This window comes from Ambystoma mexicanum, chromosome 13 (assembly GCF_040938575.1).
Source record: "Ambystoma mexicanum isolate Mex_15411 chromosome 13, UKY_AmexF1_1, whole genome shotgun sequence".
Lineage (NCBI taxonomy): Eukaryota > Metazoa > Chordata > Amphibia > Caudata > Ambystomatidae > Ambystoma > Ambystoma mexicanum.
In genome coordinates this window covers 394,993,800-395,006,704 of record NC_090938.1, presented here as the reverse complement: position 1 = coordinate 395,006,704, position 12,905 = coordinate 394,993,800, and the positions used below count along the sequence as shown (strand labels likewise).

Genomic DNA, 12,905 nt, shown 5'->3' with positions numbered 1-12,905 from the left:
TTTGGGACAAGCTGTTACTAAGCAGACTTTGTCTAGATGGATTATCTTGACAATTTCTGAATGTTACCGCTTGGCAGGTAAGGACCCTCTGGTAGGCTTACGGGCCCATTCTGATAGGGGTATGGCTGCCTCTACTGCCCTGCAGATGGGTGTTCCTATTCGTAACCTCTGTGAAGCAGCCACTTGGGCTTCGGTCCATACTTTTGTACAACACTACTCCCTAGATTCTATCCATGGGCAGGATCTGGCCTTTGGCAAGGCGGTCCTTTACTCTGCAATTTGATTGGGCATTCTACATTTCTTTATTCTAATTTCTTTTTCCCTCCTCCATACGTTGGTACTGCTTTGGGAGTCTGTCATAGATATGGAATACGTCAGAGGACCCAATCCCCTCCAAGAACAAGTTTCTCTCTTACCTGGTAAAGTTCTTTCGATGGGATGGTCCGACGACGTATTCCATATCGCTCCCTCCCTGTCTAGCCCGCTACAGAATGTCTTATACGATTGCAGCTTACGTTTCCGCAAGGCTTTCTGTGGTCATACTGGCAGAAGATTGGTGCCACACGTTCTGGGGGAAAAAACTACAACTGAGGCTATGGGCGTTGTGCGTCCTACTTATAACATCCGGTGACGTCGGCTCGACGGAGGCCCTCGAGGACAGCGTATCGAAGTCATTGATGCAGGACGCAGACGCCGAAAGATTTTCCAAAGCAGCACAGCTGTGGTGATTACTGTCATAGATAAGGAATACGTCGTTGGACCATCCCATCGAAAGAACGTTACCAGGTAAGAGAGTAACTTGTTCTTCTCCTGCATGGGTCTAGCATGGATTCACATGCGAACCTTCCCTCTGACCCCTCTGCAGCTCTTTTTGGTCATATTGCCACTTTACATGCTTAACAAATCTGAAGATGGCTGCCAGAGGAGTGGCTTAGGGAGAGGACTGTCATTGGAAGGAGCAGTATGACTCAGAGGACAGTGATTGGTTTAGAGGAGAAATAGTTTTAAATGAAACTGTTATTTCTTCTACCAAGGATTCCCAGCCTGACGGGGAATATTCATGAGCATGTGAATCCATGCCAGACTCATGCTGGAGAACAATAGTTACAGGTAAGTAACTTAACAATCTTTATTCTCTCCGACATAGCTAACTCCTTTCCATACCATTTCTTACATGCACAAGTTGGTAAACTTAAATTTTAATTGCAGACGTCCAATACTGCCACAGAACGGGCTCTGTGAATTACATGCCAGGATGAAGCCTATCTGTACGCTCTTGCTGATGATACAAGCCCCTCTTCAACAATTATCTTGCTCCTAGGTGGTGTAGTATTGACTATGCTTCTGTGCATGTACTCTCATTAGATCAGCGGCAGCAGGGAATATGCTGATCCCTGCTTGGACTAGGAGCTGCAAGGAGAGACTTATCCTCTGCTGGCTCAATAGCCACATCTTTTTTTTAATGCGTTTACATTTCAGGATCCCACTCAATGAGCCAGAATATCCTAGAAATTGTTAATGTGAAGGGAATGCTAATGATTGAGAGCTACCATTACAGATCACTTTTTTTTATTCTCCACTATCTCTTGGGCAAGGTCTATCATGGAATTAGAATTCGCAAACTGTTAGTGTTGTAGTTTGATTGCCTGCATTTCTCACCCAGACACAGGCGAGTGAAGCAATGGAGGTGTTTGATGAGCTGATGGAAAGTGAGGCATCGATCATCGCCCAGCATTTGTCTGAGATTGTCACGTTCTGTCTTCAGGTGAGTACTTTGTAACTCTCATTCAGTCTCTCCAGCAAACCACCTCTTTCTTCTGTATAGATGCAATACATTCCCCTTGCTATACTTTATCCGCAGTGTAATTTTTCTTTCCTGTCTTATCTTATCTCAATGCTCTTTTCCTTTTTACTACTCTCCCACTTTCTCATTCTCTCTACTCTGGCTCTTAACAATTTCCTTCCCAGCCCGCAACCCCATTTTCACTCCTTGTTCAGTGCATTAGTTTGACTCTGTGCATTTCATTTTGCAGATTGCAGCAAACAATGAGCTCGGAGATGCCCTTCGTGTGAAGTCACTATCTTGCATCTCCTTCCTGGTAAAACTGAAGGGAAAGGTGAGTTAGTGGGATGTGGTGTATGTTATGCAGAAGAGGGGTGGCTGACAGCAATTTAAATCTGCATGTAAATTTGCCCTACCTTGGGCAAGGGTAGGGAGAAAGAGGTGGCAATTTTGGTTTGTGGAAACTAAGCATAATTTGTTTTTTGTTTCAAACGTCTTTTTATTAAGTAGGATAGAGAACATTAGTCACAGAATGCATTTTCACCAGCCATGCTGCAAATATGAGCTGAGCATACAAAGGCACTGTTTCTATGTGATATATAAAATACTGAACATGCATAAACAGCAGAGGGGCAGTCCCATCAGACCATTTGCGCAGCCTCGCTAATTTCTTGTGCGCTTTTCCTAAATAGGTTCGGAACATTCCACGTAGTCCTTGGGACAGGAGGTGCTGCTAGCTGTGCTTATCTTGATCGTAGCACAAAAATAGTACTGTAAAAAATTGATTTACTGTAGGTGCTGTACCCTTCAAGCATGTTTGGCCGGTAGGGACTTGGATATCAAACAAGCAATTCCAATTAACCTGGCCGCCTTCTTGTCAAATGAAGCCTAACATCCCAATAAACATATTTTTGGAGTTGCTCTATTTCAGCCCGTCTTCCAGATCCAGGCCAGAAGGGGTGAAACCGGCCCAGGCCACAGTTCAAGACCCACAGGGGGTAACATGGGGGTGGGGGGGGGGGTTGAGGATGCTCCGAAGCAGCTCTACCAGGCCGTCACCCAAACCATGGAGTACTTGTCCACGGACGAAGATCAGGAGTCCTTGTATATGTTCCACAAGGATGTTGAAGAGGACTACAACGGTGCAAGGCCTAGTTTTCCTGTTCTGCCCTCTCAGCCGTGGGACATTTCCTTGGACATTCTGTCGACTCTACACACCTTGGTGTCGGAGATCCAGATGAGAATGCCTCTAGTGCCAGTACCTGTTGTCCCCCAGCTCCCCGATCAGACACCAGCGAAGAAGAGGAAGTGTCATCTGACGTCCCCATATCAGCCTCCCCCCCCCCCATCCCCCACCATATCAGCCACCCCTTCTCCCCCAGCAGACCCACACACGGGTACGGGAACAGATATGGCCACGACGACTGACTAAGACAGTTGCAACAGACAGTGAATCACCACTTTTGGATGCTCCACGTAGGGTGTCCCCACCGGATGAAGTGGGGTTGTTCCACTCCATGATCGTCGGGGCCTCTGAGCTATTCCAGCTGGTGTCCGAAGAAATCAAGACTGAGTGCTTCTTGTTTCAAAGGCACAAGGCCAAGACGAAGACGATCATGGTGGTGCCTTTTCTGGACGATGTTTGGAAGGAGGACCTGGCCCTCCTGCAGAAACCTTGCATGGCTCCAGCCAAGCGGGATAGGCTGGAGAAGAAATATAGGGTGCCAGACTCCGCACCCAATTGCCTGTGGTCACAGCCATCGCCGAATTCGGTGGTGTCGGCAGGCGTGAGGAAACGGTCGGCTAACCTGTCCTCATCACCTTCAATCCCTCCGGTCTGCGAGGGGAAAAGGATGGATGCCATGGGAAACGATGGTATTTTCACAGCAGAGTCCACTATCAAGGCGGCTAACGCACTGGCGATCCTGGCCAGGTACGACAGGGAATTGTGGTATACAAGCTGGGACCGATACTAGAGTTCCTGCCTGATAAGAATATGGAGGCCCTTGCTCTCTGCCAGGAAATGACAGTGGCGTCGGATCATGCCATGACAGTGGCATTGGCCGTCGCTGACACAGGGTTCTGACAAAATGTTGGATGCAAGCCACTCATTTCTGTCAGGAGGTCTAAGCGAAGGTGCTGGACATGCCCTTCAGAGATAATCTGTTTCGAAGGCCGTCCACTAGTCCCTCCAGGCCATCAAGACAGATACAGAGACGGCCTGTTCCCTGGGTGCACTCCAGCAGCACTGCTCGTTGTCTCATCCCTCCTCCAGGGGAAAGTCGAGCAGGTCTTCAAAAGGGTTCTCCACGTCGTACAGACAGCCTTGCAGATCATCAACGCAAGAAGCCTACAGAGTCCATTCCCAGGCCTACAGTAGTGGAGGACCGCAACGCTGTCATCCGCTGGGCAGGATGCTGGTGCCAAAGCAAGCCTAAACTGACCGGGACGTCAGGGGTCCCCCACTCGTGCGCCCCAGTGGGAGGCTGGCTAACTAGGTTCATCACCAAGTGGAGAAAGATCACCACCAACAGATGGGTGCCGAATACACCCTGGAGTCCCAACGCAGGTGTCCGCGCCGATCCCTCTTATTCCCCGTCAGGAGCAGCACATCCCTCAGCTTCTGGAAGAGGTACAACCCATTCTGCGAGAATGGGCGATAGAGGTGGTTCCTTGATGACTCCAGAGTCTATTCCAGATACTTTATAGTCCAGAAAAAAGACAAGGGCCTGTATGCTCATCCTAGACATACGATGTCTGAACAAATACCTAAAGTCCCAAAAGTTCAGGATGGTCACATTGCAACACGTGCACCGCCAACTGGAAACGGGATACTTCTTGACGTTGTTGGGCCTGGAGGACGCCTATTTCCACGTCCTCATTCACATGAAGCATCAGAGGTTTCTATGTTTCGTGGGGCAGGGACCGCACTACTAGTTCAAGGACCTACCTTTGGGCTTGAAGTCGGCCCCCAGAGTGTTCACAAAATGCCTGGCACCAGTGGCAGCCCATCTGCTTCTATAGGGCATACAAATATGTACCTTGACGACTGGCTGATATGCGTACGCTCATGAGAGATGGCCGACGGGGACACAAACGACCCTGCGGCTGACACAGCTGGGATTCTCCGTCAACTATTCGAAGTCCTGCTCAACACCATCGCAGAACGTGCTGTTTCTAGGTGCCAGACTCAATACAGTATCTTGCCTGGCATCGCTCTCTGAGAGGCTAGCGGCTATTCAAGGAAAGGTGCAACGGCTGTCGTCGATTAAGACGGCCATGGTGTGGGCCATCAAGTCGTTACTGGGCATGATGTCCTGCATCTACCTAGTCAGACTCTGCAGGTTGCAGATGCAGCCCCTCAGGAATTCCTGGGCACCCCGGAAGCTTCACGGACAAGATACAGCTCAACGAAGAGTTCCAAAGTGCGATAGAGTGGTGGGGCGTCCGCTCCGACATCGCCAAAGGCACGGAATTTAAAAACCCTCCATACCAGGAGAGGGTCACCAAGGATGCCTCCCTGGAAGGTTACGAAGCGCACCCGGACATCTGCACGCCAGAGGCCCGTGGCTTCCGGAGAAGGATCTGCATATAAACCTTGTCTAGCTATGGGCAGTGTTCTGGGCCCTCAAATCGTTCCTACGGTCGGCAAGGTGGCGAGGATCTTCACCGACAACCCCACCACCATGAGGGCACGCGATCCCCAGCGCTCTCCAAGGAAGCGCAGGACTTGTGGCACTTGCCCGTCAGACAGGGGATGTTCCTCGTCCCTCTCCACATGGTGGGAGTCAAGAACACCATTGCAGACTCCCTCAGCAGGGAACTGCGCTCCTGCCATGAGTGGGAGCTTTGTCACAATCAGGTGGACCGCCTGTTCGTCAAATGGGGCAGACGCCAGATCGATCTGTTTGCGACGGCGGCCAACTCCAAATGCCACACGTTTGCCAGCAGATTCCAACAGCCGAGGAGCCTGGACGATGCGTTATCCTTCCTGTGGCAAGGGCTGTTTCTGTATGCGTTTCCTCTCCTGCTGTGAGTGATCAACACATCAGTTTCCATGCAAGATGATACTCCTCGCTCTGGCGTGGCTGAGGCATATTTGGTATCCGGACCTTCACAGACAGTCAGCGCCACCTCCAGTCAAGTTGCCTGTGGTTTTGGATCTTCTCACAAGAGAGGGAGGCGCAGTCCATCATGAACCGGGATCGCTCAACCCGAGGGCTTGGCTCCTGCAGCCTTATAGTTTGAAGGGTATGAGTTGCCAGCAGAATGCAGGGAGGTCCTTGCCAAGGCCAGGCCGTTGTCGACCTTGAAGTGCTATGGCCATAAGTGGAAGCATTTTGCTACGCAGTGCCAGTCGCAGAAGATTGCCCCTTTGAGGGTCACGGCCCCACAGATCCTTCCGTACTTGCTATACTTGGTAAAGGCTAGGTTGGCGCATGTTAAAATGGATTTCTGAACTCTGACCTGCTGGGCAGAAGTTTAGGAGGCCACCCTCAGTTTAGTGAAACAGTGGAACCTTCTGGACAAACTAGGTAGATTGGCAGGCAGTCAAGACTAAGTCTCATGAGTAGTGAGAGTGATCGGAAGCCCACAATGAGCACACACAGCAACGAACCACAAATTACTCTTAGGAAAGTGCATATGAAAAATAGCTATACATTTTATTGTTGGCCAGACCAAATATACACAAGTAACTTTAGCAATGAGAAAACAGTTATCACACAAATCCATACACTACATAATATGCATACAATACTGTTCCTAATGCAATTTCAGTTAGCAGAAACCACCACAACCTGTGAAGAGAGGGTTAAGTTAGCACACAAATGGCATTAGGTAATTGTTAAGAGTTCCTTGCCTAACTTAGCGTAAAAACGCACAATCGCACAGATGAATAAAAAGCATGTCCTCTTGTAGGGGCTGTAGCACGTCAGGAAGGGGCTTCAGGCGTTGAATTGGATCCCACAATGTGAGTAAGCCCTGCCCTTGCCGACAAAGCAGCGATCAAAAGGGGGAATAGCTAGGGAGCACAGGCTAACCTAGCCAAGTTCGAATACCTTTAAGGAATACTCGTGGGTAAAAATTATCGGCTGTGCCAGGTGGCCACCGGTAAGTTATTCAAGTACTCACCAACCCTATGCGCAGTCCGGGCCAAACTTCCCCAGTTGAGTCTGTCACTAGAAGGTTTGAGTCCTGCAGTTTCCGGCTCTCAATGGCTGCGGTGGAGAACGATCGTCCGTGAAGGCACAGTTGCCTTTTCTCAGCTTCCGAAGGAGATGAGAAGAAAATTCTGGTGCAGCTGGCTTCAGGGCACAGGAAAGCAGATCAGCAGGGGAACAATAGCGACTGTCACCACCAGGTAGTGATGCTGGAATCGTGGATGCGGGCAGCATTACGCACTCTCCTTATTCGGGACCCATTGGAGCTAGGCCTGCGTAATTTGGTGGGAAAATGCACAGGACCACAAGCAAGCAGTCACCCAAGTCTCAGGTCTGCATTATAGACGGTGACGGTGCTGCGTATTACCTTGAGGTAGAGCTGGACAGTTCGCTGGATGGCCCAGGAACACTTCCGAAGGGGCTCGTTCGGTGTGTAAGCAGGGGGCGCCAAGAGTAGTTGGTCCCACTATTCCAAAGGGGCAAAGCTCCTTGGCAGGACTCCTTGATCGAAGAAGAAGCAGGGGTCTGACGGGACAGCAAGAGGGCAAGGGTGCCAAAACCTTCCAAAGCGTGTCTGGCGCTTTCCCAAGACAGTTTCTTCGTGTAGGAGACTTGGCTCCTTCTATAGTTCGGTGAGAACAAGGTGATCGACCTGGAATGGTTGCAGAACCCCTTCTCTTATGCAAGATTAGCTTTGCGCCACAATCAAGGACTTTCAATAGAAGATCTGCAGGCATCCCAGACGTGGACCAATCGCGACCCACTGCAGTCTGTCATTCAGGCACTCCAGACACCCTGGCACCAGTAGTGTGAATTGGAGATACAGTCCCAGCCCTCTTCCTGGGCACCCATATGTGACAGGGAAAGCGATCAGTTTTTGTGAGAGGCTGCATGCCCAAATAAGGAAAACCCGGGTTACTCGACCTCGGTGATGGCAAGGGACAAAATGGCCATGGGACAGAACAAAAGACCATTTAGGGCCTGGCCACAGTCCTTAGACAAACGTGCTAAACGCTGTTTAGCTCAGTAAAACATTATGAAAAGTAACTGCTGCCACCAGTTTGTCCCCAACACCTAAAAATCCTTTGAGGGTGTCTAGGGCCATAAAACAAAAAGGGACCCCCGCACACTGTACTGGAAGGTACATTGTGCACTGTTAAAAAGTTACCAAGAAATGGAAACCTAGTCAAAGACTAAGGAAAACACAGTTTCCCAGTACTGACCGTCTGAAGGAGGTGTCGGTTTCCCCATAACAAGTGAGCAAAAGCCCAGCTGCAGGCTGGGTTCCACTGGAAAAGTCAGGTTAGGTTAGCCATACAAAAGCAAAATGTTTTTGGGGGACGGGGGGGGGAATGTTTCCTAACAGCTCATGCCTCCACCAAGGTGCATCTTGCGGCCATCTCCCACTACACCAGGTCCCCAGAAAGATCTTCCCTTTGGTCCCACTGACTCATCGGGGAGTTTCTTGAAGGACTTTTCTGATCTTTCCTGCCGGTGAAGGCTCCTGTCCCAGCGTGGGAACTCGACGTGGTTCTAACGAGGCTCATGGGGGCTCCCTTCGAGCCTATGCATCGGGCCCCACTCAAGTTTCTTTTGTCGAAGACTGCTTTCCTTGTGGCCATCGCCTCCCCCATGGCCATCGCCTCCCCCAGACTTGTAGGTGAGATCCTGGCCCTATTCTGCAAGCAACTGTAGCTGACTTTCCACGAATCAAGGGTGGTGCTGCGGCCGCACCCCTCTTTCATGCCGATGGTTCTGTTGGAATTCCAGCTCAAGGAGCCTTTGGTGTTGCCCGTTTTCTTCCCGAAAACCTCAGAACCGGCGGAAAGGGCCTTGGGCTCACTGCACGTTGCCTGTGCCCTCAAGTTCTACGTGACACGCACAAAGAGTTTTCGGAAGACTTCACAACTGTTCGTGTACTTTGGTCATGTGAACCATGATAAGGCCTTGTCCAACGCTTCAATTTCAAGGTGGCTCTCGGGCTGCATCACGCACTGTCATCGGTTGGCAAACCGACCACTGCCTGGCAGTCTGGGATCCCACTCCGCCAAACCGATTGCTGCGACGACAGCATTCTTGTCTGATGTGCCCCTGCTGGACATCTGCAGGGCTGCTATGTGGATGTCCAAGCACACCTTCACGAAGTTCTACTGTGTCGACAGGGATTCCAGGGAGGAGTCCAGAGTCGGCCAGGTAGTGCTACGCCACCTGTTCGCTTGAGAGGAGTGTGTTCCCGAGGGAATGATTATTGCTTCTGTTGAGCCCCGCCACCTCCCATGATTGTGTAATGTTGTACTGCTAGGTGTTCGTTATTTAGGAGCATGTGAAACCATGCCAGACTTCATGCTGGAGAAGGTTGTTACTTAACTGTATCTCTTGTTCTCCAGCATGTGTCTGGCATGGCTACACATGCAAACCCTCCCTCTGACCCCTCTGCGGCTCTTCTTGGTCATAATGCCACTTTACCTGCTTACCAAATCTGAAGTAGGGTGCCAGAGGAGGGGCTTAAAGAGAGGACTGTCATTGGATGGAGGCAGTATGACCCAGAGGACAGTGATTGGTTTAGAGGAGAAATACAGCTATTAAGTGAAACTGTTTTTTCTTTTACTGAGGATTACCAGCCTGACGACAGGGAATATTCATGAGCATGTGAATCCATACCAGACCCATGCTGGAGAACAATAGTTACAGGTAAGTAACTTTAAACCTTGGGTGTCATTCGAAAAGTTGGGAGGACATTATTTGTTCGCTTCCTCCTCAAGCCATCAATTCATTTGCCCAAGGAAAGGTAATGGATTTTACTCTTACGTCCCGTCCCCTTTCCTCCATACTGTATTGGCGTCCTTCGCTAGGGACAGGAAACGGAACCCTTTTCACCAGAAAAAATAATCTTCAGCTTTAAATTTAGATGCAAGCGGGGGCGCTGCCCTGGGAGCATTCTGTCAGGTCTAGTCTGAAACCTCCTGCAGGAGTGATGCTGGCCCACCAGGCCCCCCAAGTCTGCCTGCCCAACAGTCTCTTAGCAGATATAACTACCAAGCTGGCAAACCAAAGGGGAAAGGGGAATTGGTTAAAATAACAAACGCAGGTCTTGACTGCACCCGCTGCTCCTGCATCCTTCCTGGACTGGATATGCTTGGGTTTGTCTTGATTCACAAAGGCTAGTGCTTTGAGGACCTAAAAGCAATTACAGTAAAAGCAATTACTTTTCACATGTCTCCCAACCCACTCTTACCTTATCTTCTTGCCCTTCTTGGACTCTCAAATACTTGCACCCTATGCTTGTTGAGCTGATAGGCTTTCTATTATATGGAACTGGAGTTTCTCACAAGTCTTGAATAACTCCTTCTAGACAACTGATCCAGATGTCTCAAGTTCATTTGCTACTTCACTCTGCTCTTCACCCTTGTTCTTCACAGTCAATTAGAGTCCATAAGAATTCAAAGCAATTGTCTTGGCTGCACTGCTGTGCAAGTTGCTGATTCTTCGGTAAATGCTCAGATACATTTGAGTCCTCTTTGCCTATTGTTCGAGAACTGCTCTGCCATCTCCCTGCTCAATTACATTCAGTTTGTGGCAGCTCTCTTTGTTGCCCCAAAACGGTTGAGATTTGAAGTTTTTCAGAATACTTGCTTCATGCTGAACCTTTCTGAACTCAATTCAGTATTTTTTAAGTTAATTGTCACCTCACGAAAGTGCCGCTTCCGGCTACTCCTTCCTAGTGCCAAAGTGACTAAATGATTCGCCAAACCCTACTTCCTGAGAAAATTCTTGTCGTAAAACAAAATCAACTGTTCGTCGGATAAAGTCTGTAAGGGATACGCATCGCGGCTCGTACGTGCTCAACTGCAGGTCCTTTCCTCTATCTTTCCCAAAACTGAACGAAGTGAAGCTGATATTTAAGGTTAGGGTTTACTATGGCAAACTAACGTTAGTATTTAGTATAATGAACAGGGAGTTATGAAGTTAACACCACACCCCGACAGCAAAGTTCCGCGTGCCTCATGAATAGATTAACATTAGCCCTGAACGAAAGCGTCGTGGTGAACGCTCCCACGAATCGCGCGCACACATCAGCAACGACCCTCAGCTGCTGCGGTCTTAAAAAGGCTTAACGCCTTAACTGCTGTTCAAATAATTTGACTAAAGCGTGTCTTTCACAACACACCGAACGTGGTTCCAACAATAAAAACTAACTGCGCTGTTATTGAATTGTTCCTTAACTACTAAGCAAGAAAACTGGTGCTTAGCTTTCTTCCTCTGTACACCGCTTTCTTCCTCTGTACACCGCTTTCTTCGATCGACTTCACTGCTGCTTCAGTTTGAGAGTTTATCCTTCTCGGATTTAATTTTCTGAAATTACTTCTTAAAACTTTTCTACAAATGCTGCTTTACTGTAAAACTGCGACCTGTTTCCTTGAGTTCTTGAATGAAAGGCAGTTTAGAATTCCCAGTGGAATTCCAAACGACCTCACTGCCAGTCTCCACCATTTACTGCTGCTGAAGATTGTCTCCGTCTTTCCTTGGGGAAACAAAGGCCTCCTGCAAACCTCATTAAGGAAGTTTCTTGTTCCAAACCACAACCCATACAAACTACAACCACCTACAAATCACTGCAACTGTACCTCCTCCATCTAAAGTGTTTAAGACGTGTACATGTAGATGGATATCTAAATGGACCTTTAAAGTGTATGCCCTTATGTGATAACCTTACAGTGTACCCTGGGATCCTGATGCATGTGCTCCCTGACTCCGCCCACCGGCGCCACTCCCCAGTCGTCTTTTCTGCGTCGATGGGAACAGACCGCTTTCACCAGCGCTCCTGGGTTAGGCCCCTGGCCTTGTAATTACACGCGCTGTTCCCCGGAAGAATGTATTCTCGTTTTCATTTTTCTCTTGTAGTTGGCAGGTACTGCTCTTTCCTCTGGTGCCACGCTCCTCATCGGTGCATGTTGACGACGGCGGGTTTCAGCAGGTGTCCTGCCTGCGAGGGTCCCTTCCCTACGTCCGACCTCCACGCACTCTGCCTCTGGTGTCTTTGATCAGACCACTGCTGGGACGACTGTACAGCTTGCAACGCCTTTACCCTGTGCGCTCTTAAGGATCGGTTGGCCGGGTGGAGAGGGCTCTTCGCAAGGTCACCTCTAGAGGACCTCGAAGCATACGTGAAGAATCCCAGGCCCAAGGTAGGTGCTCTGTTCTCTTCTGCACCCCTTAAAGGCGACTCTTTCCCTGGGAAGCGTCCAAGCGGGAGCGACCTCCCAGGTCCTCAAACCATCAAGAACACTGAGGCTATTCCAGCTACAGGCCAGAGGGGCTGCAAGATCCTAGCGGTCTTACTGCTGAGGGGCTGCAAGGCTCTATTACCGGGCTCCGTCCTGAGGGGCTTCACCCTTGTACTGGACCCATGTCCGAGGGGATTGCCTGTAAGCAGCACTACTGGCACCATGGCTGACGGCACTCTGCCTTCTAGGTCTCGACCTGAGGTGCAGGGAAGGTCCCAGCCTTCGCTCTTCAGCGTGCAGGTGGAGACTAGACCCAGCTCAGCCATCACCATGCCTCAGGCACGTGGCGCGGAGAAAGACCAAATGGCCACAGGGCCAGAAAAAATGGCAGCTCTCCGTGCCCTTTTCACACAGAGATCAGTCAGGGGAGCGCGCATCCAGATGGGATTGGACAACACCTATTACATGGTCCACGGCCTATCCCTCCACTTCACAGGAAAGGTACGCATCCCCCTGTCTGGCGAGACAGGGCCCGCCCAGGACACTGCAGTGTCAGGGTCTGGCGCCTACGCCGTCAGGAGCCCCTACACTATTAGGCGCCCCCCCCCTGCTTGCGAGGATAGGTTCTTCGAGAAGTTCCTCACCCTAATGAGATCACCACAGACTGGTGCCATCCTCAGGGATTTAATCTGAGGCGTGCTCCCTCCGGTACAGCCCCAAGCTCCCGCTTGACTC

At 50.0% G+C, this 12,905-nt stretch overlaps 1 protein-coding gene across 1 annotated transcript in view; it reads left to right on the top strand.

Annotated features, from left to right (window-relative positions):
* The window catches only part of IPO4 (importin 4), a 3,008,003-nt gene that overhangs the window by 762,910 nt on the left and 2,232,188 nt on the right, over nucleotides 1-12,905 (top strand). The window contains exons 8-9 of the mRNA XM_069633964.1: nucleotides 1,664-1,765; nucleotides 2,034-2,117. Coding sequence (XP_069490065.1) covers nucleotides 1,664-1,765; nucleotides 2,034-2,117 — 186 coding nt within the window. The remainder of the gene's footprint in view (nucleotides 1-1,663; nucleotides 1,766-2,033; nucleotides 2,118-12,905) is intronic.